This window comes from Tupaia chinensis, unplaced genomic scaffold (genome assembly GCF_000334495.1).
Source record: "Tupaia chinensis unplaced genomic scaffold, TupChi_1.0 Scaffold147282_1, whole genome shotgun sequence".
Classification (NCBI taxonomy): domain Eukaryota; kingdom Metazoa; phylum Chordata; class Mammalia; order Scandentia; family Tupaiidae; genus Tupaia; species Tupaia belangeri.
The window spans coordinates 4,849,133-4,861,343 of NW_006207133.1; the positions used below are offsets into that span (position 1 = coordinate 4,849,133).

At 50.8% G+C, this 12,211-nt stretch overlaps 1 protein-coding gene across 1 annotated transcript in view; it reads left to right on the forward strand.

Moving 5' to 3' along the window:
* Positions 1–12,211, forward strand: part of GLI2 (GLI family zinc finger 2) — a 147,493-nt gene that overhangs the window by 127,960 nt on the left and 7,322 nt on the right. The window contains 5 exon segments of the mRNA XM_027768712.1: positions 1,318–1,467; positions 6,551–6,715; positions 8,754–9,032; positions 10,422–10,758; positions 12,086–12,205. Of these exon segments, the coding sequence (XP_027624513.1) occupies positions 1,318–1,467; positions 6,551–6,715; positions 8,754–9,032; positions 10,422–10,758; positions 12,086–12,205 (1,051 nt within the window).

Below are 12,211 nucleotides of genomic sequence, written 5' to 3' on the forward strand. Positions count from 1 at the left end.
CCCTGGGGCAGGTGGGGGCTCCGCATTGGGCAGGTGGGCCCTGCTAGGGCAGGTCATCTGTGCACACAGTAGATAGTAGTCTCTGGGTGAGTGCTCAGCTGATACTGAGTGCTGGTCTGTGGGTGGGTGGTCCACACACCACAGGTGCATCCCCGAGGGTGGGTGGTCTGCATACCATAGGTGGGCCCAGGCAGAATAGGTAGTCTGAACATAGTAGGTGGTATAGGTGGATGGGTGGTCTGCACACAGCAGGTAGTGTCTAGAGATGGGCGATCTGCACACAGTAGGTGGTATCTGTGGGTGGGTGGTCTGTGTATAGTAGTTAGTGTCTGTGGGTGGGTGGTCTGTGCACAGTAGGTGGTGTCAGTGGGTGAGCAGTCTGCACACGGTAGTTGGTGTCTGTAGGTGGGTGGTCAGCACACAGTAGGTGGTGGGCTGTCTGCACACAGTAGGTGGTGTCTGTGCAGTTGGTCTGCACAGTAGGTAATGTCTGCGGGTGGGTGATCAGTGCACAGTGGATGGTGTCTGTGGGTGGGTGGTCTGCACACACTAAGTGGTGGTCTCACACTAAGTGGTGGTCTGTTCGGTGGGTGGTCTGTACACAGTAGGTGGTATCTGTGTGGTGGGCAGTCTGCACACAGTAGGTGGTGGGCTGTGGGGGTGGGCAGTCTGTGCACAGTAGGTGGTGGGTCGGGGGGATAGACAGTCTGTGTATAGTAGGTGGTGGGCAGTCTGCACACAGTAGGTGGTATCTGTGAGGTGGGTGGTCTGCACATAGTAGGTGGTGGGCTGTGGGGGTGGGCGGTCTGTGCACAGTAGATGGTGGGCCGGGGGGTGGACTGTCTGCATACAGTAGGTGGTGGGCTGTGTGGTGGGCAGTCTGCACACAATAGGTGGTATCTGTGAGGTGGGCAGTCTGCGCACAGTAGGCTGTGGGTCGTGAGGGTGGGCAGTCTGTGCACAGTAGGTGGTGGACTGTGGGGGTGGGCTGTCTGCACATAGTAGGTGGTAGCTGTGAGATGGGGCAGTCTGCGCACAGTAGGTGGTGAGCTGTGTGGTGGGCAGTCTGCACACGGTAGGTCGTATCTGTGAGGTGGGCGGTCTGTGCACAGTAGGTGGTAAGCTGTGGGGGTGGGTGGTCTGTACACAGTAGGTGGTAGGCCGTGGGGGTTGGGTGGTCTGTACACAGTAGGTGGTAGGCCGTGGGGGTGGGTGGTCTGTGCACAGTAGGTGGTAGGCCGTGGGGGTGGGAGGTCTGCGCACATTACGCAGCTGTGCAGGTGGGTGGCCAGGCTGACTCTGACTTGTCATCGGCAGCACATCAACAACGAGCACATCCATGGGGAGAAGAAGGAGTTCGTGTGCCGCTGGCAGGCCTGCACGCGGGAGCAGAAGCCCTTCAAGGCTCAGTACATGCTGGTGGTGCACATGCGGCGGCACACAGGCGAGAAGCCGCACAAGTGCACGGTGAGTGCCCTCCTGCAGAGCCCTAAGACAGCACGTGGGACTGGCCCTGGCATGGTGCCTGGACGTGGCTGCGCACAGGCAGATGTGGAATGGCCACAGCAGAGGCACTGGCCCAGGTCTTGCTGATGGTCACCCTGTCTGTTCCCACCCTGGCCGTCTGAGGCCCCTCGCTGGCTGCTGTCCCAGACCTCAATGCGCTCGCCCCTCGGTATGAGCATCTTGGTAACCACAGCAGGGCTGTGCTGGTGTCTCCGTGGTTGTGAGCCTCAACAGATCCCCTACAGTTGTACCCCCACAGCTCGACTGGATGACACTGGTCAGGGGCTGACTCGGTAGCTCCCTGCAGAGAGAAGAGTCACTGGTGATCTAAAGTTTGAGTAGCGGTGGCTTATAAATCACTTTAGCTGAGTTCTTTTACTTTAATAGCTCAAAGATGATAGTTTCCCTTACAGAGTCAACCAAATTTGGAACTAAAATAGGTGAGACTTTTCTTTAAATGATTACCAGAGAGCACAAGCACTTGTCAGAAAGACAGAGAGAGAGAGAGAGAGAAAGCAGTCCCCGCCCAGGTCATGACCATGCTGCGATCCTTTCTCCTCTATCTCTCCATCCTGTCGGGATTTCAAGCATGTGCGCACACACACACACACACATACACACAAACATACACATGCACCTGGCATGCTTCCCAAGTGCTGAGACCAGGATTCAAACCATGATTGGCTTTAAGCACTAGGCCGTGGAGGTGGGCCTGGTGAGAAGTTTTTTTAACACATAGAAATTGTTCCTTCTTCGAAAGGGGAGATGATGATCTGGTCCACTGATGTGGCTATGGCTGAAACAGCTGGGAATTCCTCATTGTAAATTAACATATTGCATCTACTCTGAGATGTGCATTCTGTTCTTTCAATTGGCATATTTTCAAGCACGTTCCTTCTAATAGCTGGTTATTCTTTTTTTAATAATGATTTATTTCATTTTATTTATTGTTATTATTTTGCTATAGGGTACATGCATTCACCAGAGACAGAGAGAGAGAAAGTGAGAGAGCAAGCCACCAGGTCTGGGACTCGAACCGTGGTTGACCATGTGGGAGTCCAGCTTCTTAATTACCATGCCACCTGCTGGCCCCAGTTATTCTTTTTATGGCTGTATAATGTTCCATGGTATGGCTAGGCCATGTTTTGTTGATCTGTTGATCAGATAATAGATATTTGTGTTGTTTTCACTTTTCAAGTATTATGAAAAATATCCTGTGAGCATTGATGTTCTTGTGTGAACATTTGTTTTTGATTCTCTTGGGTATGTGTACCTGGGAGGAGAATGGCTAGATCACATGGTAATTGACAACCTGCCAACTGTTTTCCAGACATGGTGCACCATTTTACATTCCAGCCAGCAACACGTGGGGGCTTGATTTCCCTATACCTCCCCAACAGTTATTATTACTTGTCTTTTTTTTTTTTTTTAGTTATTTTTGCAGTGTATTTATTGTGGTTTTAATTAGATTTCCCTAGTGACTAATGATGTTAGACATCTTTTCATGAGCTTACTGGTCATTCCTTTGGTATATCTTCTTTGGAGAATGAACTCAAATCTTTTGCCCATTTTTTAATTTATTTTTCATCTTTTGTTAAGTTATAACATGTCTTTATAAATCTAGTTACTAGACATTTATTAAATATGACTTACAAGTATTTCTTCAATTCTTTATACAGTCTCTTCATTTTCTTAGTTTCTTTTAAAGCACAAAAGTTTTTAATTTTGATGAAATCTAATTTTTTTAAGTGCCAGAGTGCATGTGTACTCATGAGAAACAGAGAGGGAGAGAGAATGCACACCCTCCAGTGGGGCATGGTCATGCCACAATCCTTTTCCTCTATTTCTCCTTCCCATTAGGGATTTGGGCACACACAACCAGTGTGTTTTTCAGACCGCTGGGTCTGTTATCCAAACTGTGGCCAACCATGTGGGGTTTCTCTTTCTATACACAACGCTTCACTGCTATGATATCTGGCCAGCCCTGAACACTTATTTTTAATTGTTTACGGTTTTAATGTTATATTTAAGACATCATAGTTTAATTCAAAGTCAAAAGATTTAAGAGTTTTAAGAGTTCTATAGTTTAAAATTGTATAATTTTATTTATAGAAATATAAATGTGTGTGTATGAGAGTATATATGAATAGGGGGGCCTTCAAAAAGTTCATGAAAAATATGTATTATGGGGCTGGCCCTGTAGCCTAGTGGTTAAGAGAGCCAGATCCTGCATAGCCAGCTGCAGTTTGAATACCAGGCCCTGCACTTGAAAAACACACCAGTTGTGCATGTGTGTATGTGTGTGTATGTACATATCCATACGCGAAATCCCAATGAATGGAGAAATGGGAGAGAAGGGATGGTGGCATGACCTTGCCCCTTCTGGGGGTACTTTTTCCCTATCTCTCTCTCTCTGTATGTCTCTCTGTCTCTCTCTAGCTAGTGCATATACCTTCTGGCAATTAAAAATTTTTTAAATGTGTATTATGAGAAAACTATTCATGGATTTCAAAGACTTTTGCACCAAAATAAACTTATACTTTAATTACATGTTCCAACAAATTTTTGAAGTTCCCTTATGTGTAGTTTTATAGTATAATGCTCCCATGAGGTCTTGGATCCATTGGGATTAATTTTTGTATATGGCATGAGGTAGGGATCCAACCTCATTCTTTTGCATGTGGTTATGCACTTGTCCCAATCCATTTGTTGATGAGACTGTTCTTTCCTATTGAAGATTTTGACACTCTTGTTAAAAATCAATCGACCTTAAGTGTGTGGTTTGATTTCTGAACTGTCAGTTCTACTCCATTGATGTGTATATCTCTTCTTATGCCAATATCATACATAATCTTGATTACTTTGAAATTGGAGTAAGTTTTAAAATTGAGGTATATGAGCCCTCCAACTTTGCCCCCTATTGCTATTCTGTCTCTTCTGGATTCACTGCAGCAAGTTATTTCTTAACAGCCTAAATGGTAGCAACCATAGCCCTCTGATGAGATGAGGTGTGAATTGCAGAAAAAGGCAGTTGGAACCAAGTGTGCTCAATTATCCTCGTCAGGAATAAAGGAGAGGATTTGATGAATGAGAGAGCTCCCACTGAGATCTTTTAGAGGGCAGTTCTCACTGGGACATTGGCTTCAACTGCCATGTCCTTGAAAGAGATGCAGAGCTTCCTGCCATGATCTCTTCCTTCTTCCCTCTCTCCTCCTTCCCATCTATTTTGTTTCCTCCTCTCTTCCTTCCTTCCTTTCCAAAGTTTCTTGAGTGCCTTCTTTTCAACATGCACTAAACATTAACAAGACAGCAATAAGCAAGACCTAGAAGGCCCCTGGTCTCTGGAGCTTGCATCTTAGTAGAGGGGCCAAATAATAAAATGCCTAAGGTAATTATAAATCATGCCGAAGGGTATAAGGGAGAAAGAGCAGGGTGTGGTGATTAGGAATGTAAGAAAATGCTCTCAGAAGAGATGGCCTGAAAGATGAGCAATGAGCCGCCCAGGGGCCAGGCTACGTAGAGGCAGGAGAAAGGTCTCAGCCAGAGAGGTCAGTGCATGCCCAGGACCCATGCTAGGAGCGGCTTAGTGGGCTTGAGGAGCCAAAAGAACAGCTGTGTGACTAGAGCACGGGTGAGGGCAGCTGACTCAAAGACTTGAAAGACTCTGGAGTCTCTTCTCAGCTCATCTTAGTGCACAGGAAAAATCTTACCAAGGTCTTGGGAAGCAGTTACAAATAACATTTCTAAGGAATTTTTTTTTGGTTTTGCTTTTAAAGATTTATTTATTTAATTTTACTTATTCACTCATTTATTTTAATTTGACCAAAGAGTGACAGAGAGAGAGAGGGAAAGTGAGAAAGCAAGCCACCAGGTCCAGGACTCAAACGTGGTCAGCCATGTGGGAGTGTCCAGCGCCTTAACCACCACACCACCTGCTGACCCCATCTAAGGAGTTTTGAATGATATATGAAGCGTCCCACAATGTGCCATTGGCTTTTTAAAAATAATAATTATTTTATTTTACTTTATTTATTTACTTTTTTTTTTTTTTTTTTTTTTTTTTTTTCCCAGAAGGGGCGGGACAGAATGAGAGAGAGAGAGTGAAAAAGCAAGCCACCAGGTCCAGAACTGGAACCACAGTTGGCCATGGGAGTCCAGTGCCCTTAACCACCATGCCACCTGCCAGCCCCATGCTAGTTTTAAAAGTAGAATACATGGGACCAGCTGGGTGTGCATGATGGTTAAGGCACTGGATCCCACATGGCTGACTGAAGCTCGAGTGCCAGGTCTAGAGGCTTAAAATTCACGCCAGGCACATGTGTATGCACACCCAAAATTCCAAGAGAATGGAGGAGAAAGGCAGCGTGACTATCTCCCCAGGGGGTGATTTCTCACTTTCCCTCTCTCTGTCTGTCTCCAGTGAGTACACACACCCTATAGCAAACTTAGAAAAACTAAAAATTAAATTTAAAAAAAAAAAGTAGAATATTGGGACCAGCAGTTAGCGTAATGGCTATGTTGCTGGACTCCTACGTAGTCTACCACCGTTCAAGTCCTGGACCTGGGTGCTTAAACTCACGCCAGGCGTGTGTGCTTGCGTGTTCAAGATCCTGAGAGGAGAATGGAAGAGAGGGGATTGTGGCATGGCCATCACCCTGGGGGATGATTTCTCACTTTCTGTCTCTGTCTCTCTCTGTCTGTCTGGCGAGCACACGCACCCTATAGCAAAAATCTCTAAAAAAAAAAAAAAAAAGTAGAATATGTAATTGCTTGATAGATTTCCAGTGGGGTTTTATGTGTGGGGATGAGCTGCAGAGTCACCGAATGAGATCCCCCTGTATGTGAGCAATGGCTGGCCCAGGGCAGCCAGCAGTTTTCATTCTGCTCTTTGTGCTTTTGAGTGCTGTCCAAGTTTCCTGGAAAGGAAGGTAATTGTTACTGTTAAAAGGCATGCTCTGGTGTACTGGTGGGGTAAGCAGAGCAGGGGGAGGGGAGGAGGCACTGGGTCTGGGGTGCCCGCACCAACCCAACCACCTCCTTCCAGTTCGAGGGCTGCTCAAAGGCCTATTCTCGCCTGGAGAACCTGAAGACGCACCTGCGGTCCCACACCGGGGAGAAGCCATACGTCTGTGAGCACGAGGGCTGCAACAAGGCCTTCTCCAATGCCTCGGACCGTGCCAAGCATCAGAACCGCACCCACTCCAACGAGGTACTACCGGGCGAGTGGGGTGTAGGGCCTCCTGACACGTGAGTGCGTCACCCCTCAGTTCTAGCCATCTGTAGGCCAGCAGGACACCAGGTGCCAGCACCCACCCCCACACCGACCTGCACAGAGACCTGGATGGCCAGTCTCCCCTCTGTGCCACATCCTCTCTGAAAGGAAGATGGCCCATAAGGTCCACAATAGCTTCTCTGTGCCTCGGTTTCCTCATCTCTGTAAGAAATACAGCAGTGCCCTCTTCAAACACCATCATGAGGTCTGTGGGAGCTAAAATTGAGGTGGGGTGACCCCTTTGACCCCCAAGTACTGCTGTGGGGTTCTGCTGCCCCTTCCTATAGACGAGGAAACTAAGCTGAGAGATGCAGTGACCCCACTAATGCCAGGTAGCTCGTAAGTCATGCCACAGGCTTGGAGCCCAGGACTGCTTGCTCCTCTACAGCAGTGAAAACACCCTGGACACCGTCTTGCACCCCAAAACTACTGTTCACTGCAAGCATGTGTCCTGCTATGGAGCAGCTGCCTCTGCTCGGGCAGAGTGCAGCTCTGCTGTCCACGTGTGGCATGTGCTAGCAGACCTCTGCACAGCAGCCTGGGCAGCCACAATGACCTGCCTCCATGGCTGTGGTGGCTTGGGCCTGCCATGACTATCAGTTCCCTGCTGTGGGGCAGTAGGAAACTCTTATCTCCCCAGGTACTAGAGCTCTGGCTGAGCTGAGAGCACCCAGGGAAGGGAGTCATGCAAGAAGCCGTGGTGTCTGTTACACCTGCCTCCCAGACCCACGCAGCCCCATGATCAGTGCTGCTAAGGCAACTCTGGAAGGAATGTCCCTAAAAGCTTAGCACACCCTGAACCCCACGGGGGTTCTGCTCCAGTGCTTGTAAGAAGTTACAGGAATTACCAGCATCAAACATCTGAACCCCTGACAGTTTCTACAGACAAGTGCCAACTTTGGAGTAGTGTGCATGTGTGTGTGTGTGTGTGTGTGTGTGTGTGCACATGCAGGTGTGTTTGTCGATGTATGCATGTACGTGCAGGTGTGTATTAGAGGTGGTTTATATCTGTATATGCGGGGGAGTGTCTGGATGTGGATATGTGGATATGTGTATACATGTTTGTGTATATACAGGTGTGTGCATATACAGGTGTGTGTGTGTGTATACAGGTGTGTGTGCATATACAGTTGTGTGTGCATGTATATAGGTGTGTGCATATACAGGTGTGTGTGCATGTATACAGGTGTGTGCATATACAGGTGTGTGTGCATGTATACAGGTGTGTGTATATACAGGTGTGTGTGTATATACAGGTGTGTGTGTGTATACAGCTGTGCGTGCATGTATACAGGTGTGTGCGTATACAGGTGTGTGCGTGTATACAGGTGTGTGTGTGTATACAGATGTGTGCGTGTGTATACAGGTGTGTGTGTATACAGTTGTGCGTGCATGTGTACAGGTGTGTGCATATACAGGTGTGTGTATATACAGGTGTGTGTGCATATACAGATGTGTGTATGTATGCAGATGTGTGCATATACAGGTGTGTGCATGTATACAGGTGTGTGTTTATCAGCCCAGGACTGACGTTCAGAAACTTTAGGTTTTTGTCTCAATTATGGGTGACTTTGAGCAGGTTTCTTTGCCTCTTTGAGCCTGTCCTTCCTCATTAGAGACATCGGGGTGCCAGTGCTTTCTCACTGGGGTCATGAGCTCATGCATGTGCTCCTAACATTAAATTAAGGGGACCTCTGTGGCCACAAGACATGTGTGTTCCTCCGTTTTTCCGACCCATGTCTCCAGCTTCTCATGGCAGGAACTCCCCTGACCGCATATGTAACTGTATGAAAAAGTAACATATGATTCTGGGCTGAAGCAGGGCTCCTGCAGGCTTGGGCATGGCTCCCTCCACAGGCACTGCCTACTGTGCCAGCCAGTTCTGCCCAGCACACGATGGCTTTTTAGAATAGGAGTGAGCCCAGTGGAGTGTATCCTCATCCCTGTCCATAATGCAGGCCTGCTTCTCTCTCAGAAACCCTATATCTGCAAGATCCCAGGCTGCACCAAGAGATACACGGACCCCAGCTCCCTCCGGAAGCACGTGAAAACAGTCCATGGCCCAGACGCTCATGTCACCAAGAAGCAGCGCAATGATGTGCACATTCGCGCCCCGCTGCTCAAGGAGAACGGGGACAACGAGGCCAGCGCCGAGCCCGGCCACGGGTCCGAGGAAAGTGCTGAGGCCAACAGCACCAGTCAAGCCATGGAGGACTGCTTGCACGTCAAAGCCATCAAGACTGAGCGCTCCGGGGTAAGCAGACCTGGGCAGCCAGGCTGGCACAGTGCCATTCCATGCCCCGCCCAGGGCCTGGAACCCAACCACTGCTATGGGCTCTGCCCTAGGGTGCCCCTGCTAAGAAGGCAGTGATGATGCTCCTGTCTCCAAATCAGCCTTCCTCCCTTCTCCACCTGGGGCCTGCCCCCAGACCTGTCTCGGCCAGGTCCCTTCTGCCTCTGACCCAGCTTCTGCCAGGCAGCTGTGGCAGCTCTGGGTGCTGAGGGTGCCTGTCTCCATGTGGTGGGACCTGTGCAGGCCGGGGGTCCCTGTGTGTCAGCCTTTCCAGCAGTGCCCAAGCATGCTGCCACCCCAGCCTCTGTCCTGTCTGCGTCCTGGCACCTCTGGCCTCCACTCCTTTTGTTCTAACCACCTGTTCTTTGTCTCTACCTCTTTTTCCCGACTATACCTCCCCTAAGGATAGACGGTACTGAGGTGAGCCGACAAGCCGGGTGTGGGGAGTGTGGGTGGGCCGGGGTGAGTGAGGGTGGGCAGGGTGCTTGACCAATGCTGCTCCCTGGGCAGAGACACCCTACTAGTCCAGGCATGTGGGTCCAGGAAGGTAGGTTTAGATAGGCAGAGGGCACTGCAGTTGGGACCTTTGGAACAGCTCAGGGTCCCTGGCAGAGTTACACTTTACTGTAGGTTGCAGGGGTTAGCAGGTACAAGGCAGCAGGGACCAGGCTGCAGAGAGGGTGCCCTGACCTACAGAGGGCCTTGAGGGCCAAGCAGGGAGTGTGGGTGGTGCCATGAACAAGACTTGGAAGGTCCCCACTGGCATAGGCTTTGTGTCCTAATGGGTTCAGAAATGCCACAGCAGGGTAAACCTCATCTGGGTTCAGATCCCCGGCCTGAGCTCTCTATTCCTCTCCACCTTAGAGGAAGAACTGCTCTGGGGTGGCCATCCAGGCCAAGGCTGCAGTTATAGTTCTCCCTTGCTGGTCACCCTTTTCTGATCACCTGCCTCTGGCCTGTTGCGATCAGCCCACCCTTTAGGAAGGCCCCAAGGCAGCAGGTCTTTGTTGTTCTTCAACTCATTGTGCACATGGCTGCTGGGGAACGCTTATGAACCTTCTTTTGTGCCATACTCTGTGCCTTCCACATGCCAGTACTTTCCATTAACCCACTAACCCTGCACCAGAAGCAACTCAGGCCCATCTCACAGCTAGGGAAGCCAAGGTTAAGTGAAGTGACTTGACCGTCTCATGCAGATAAGTGATGGTTTGCAAGCTCCTCTGTAAGGCTTCCTCTCAGCTTCCACCCCTGTGGGTGTGCAAGGGTGTGGTGTGTGTGCAGGCGTGGATGCAGGACCAAGTGGATCCTCACACCTTCTGAGTCTGTGCCTTCTCACCTCATCCCCTCCAGCTGTGTCAGTCTAGCCCCGGGGCCCAGTCGTCCTGCAGCAGCGAGCCCTCTCCCCTGGGCAGTGCCCCCAACAATGACAGCGGTGTGGAGATGCCGGGGACGGGGCCCGGGAGCCTGGGAGACCTGACCTCGCTGGATGACATGCCCCCGGGAGCTGATGCCTCCCCCCTGGCTGCCCCCTCAGCTGGTGGCCTGCAACTGCGCAAACACATGACCACCATGCACCGGTTCGAGCAGCTCAAGAAGGAGAAGCTCAAGTCGCTCAAGGATTCCTGCTCGTGGGCTGGACCAGCACCACACACCCGGAATACCAAGCTGCCTCCCCTTCCGGGAAGTGGTAAGTGGAGGCTTGAGCTGGCAGGGGGCTGGGAGAGAGCCTGAGACTGCACAAGCAAGGTTTGTACCCACCAAATACCATGTACTATCTCTCTGAGTCCTACAGTTGATCCTACCAGCCCATTACACAGTGAGGGAAACAGCTCAGAGAGGTTCCAAAGCTGGTGCCCTTTCAGCTGTACCATGCTGCATCCCTGCAAGCCCCTGAACACAGGCAGGCTCTGCTCATGGCAGCCTCTTCCCTGTCCAGTCACCCAGTCATTTATTAGGCACCTGCTGTGGACACCAAGCAAAGGCCCTAGGGAAAAGAGCAATATAGAACTGGTCCCAAAGGAGCCATCATTTCACATGCCATCCACGCTTGCTGCAGAACACACATGCAGCCCTAAAGACAGCTAAGGACAGAGAAAGCATGTCTGGCTGGGGAAGACAGGGAGGACTTCATGGAGGATCCAGTGTCATGCTCAGCCCGAGGTGTCAACCAGTCTTAGGCTGAAGGCATCTTCATGAGGTGCTAACTCTGTGCCCAGCCTTCTGCAGGCACCAGGCACTCAGCCCCCCAGCTGCCCTCCAGGGACTGACAGTCCAGTGTGGTAGACACTGTGATGCACCCCCCACCCCCAGCTCCCCCTGAAGGCAGGATTTGTGGCCCCAGCTTTGGGGGAAATGCTGACCGATGGCCTTAAGCATCCAGCCCCCTATGGGATCTCCTATGTTGCAGACAGCTGCCTCACCTATCCTTGGGGTGGCCCACATCCGGGGACTGATCACTGTAGGAGTGTAAAGGATCAGCCCTCTTGGCCAGCTGGGAGCAGAACCAAAGGGCTGTTGGAGGTCCTGACCTCCCTGTGCAGTCAGCCTAGGCTCACTTCTCCTCTGCCCTCACCTGCAGTCTCCCCTTCCTTCCGTGGCTGTGGATCTCTGAGCACTCCCTGTAAGCAGCCTGCTCACTGAACTGCGTCTTAGGAGAGCCCGACAGCACCACTCATCCCAGCCAGTGAGGGTGCAAGGAAACCCAGGCCTGGACCGTCCTGGGCTAAGTCCTGTGGAGAGGCATATGTCATCTACAGCTAGAGACACTAAGGCTGGCAGTGATGAGAATCTCACCAGGGCCAGCTAGGAGGGGTAGAGTTGAGATCCAGATTCACCTTTGGCAGTAAGGGCCAATTTGCTCACTCTTGCTCCTTCCTTTCTTTCTTTCATTTGAAAGTTGCCTTCTGGGTGCCAGGCCCTGCTGCAGGCTTTCAGCTCAGCAGATTCCAGCATGGTCAAAGCAGGTTGAGGACGTGCCCCTGGTCCCCCAAGCTGACCCCTCTGCTTTCCTGCAGGCTCCATTGTGGAAAACTTCAGCGGCAGTGGGGGGGGCGGGGCGGCGGGTCTGCTGCCCAACCCGCGGCTGTCCGAGCTGTCTGCAAGCGAGGTCACCATGCTGAGCCAGCTGCAGGAACGCCGCG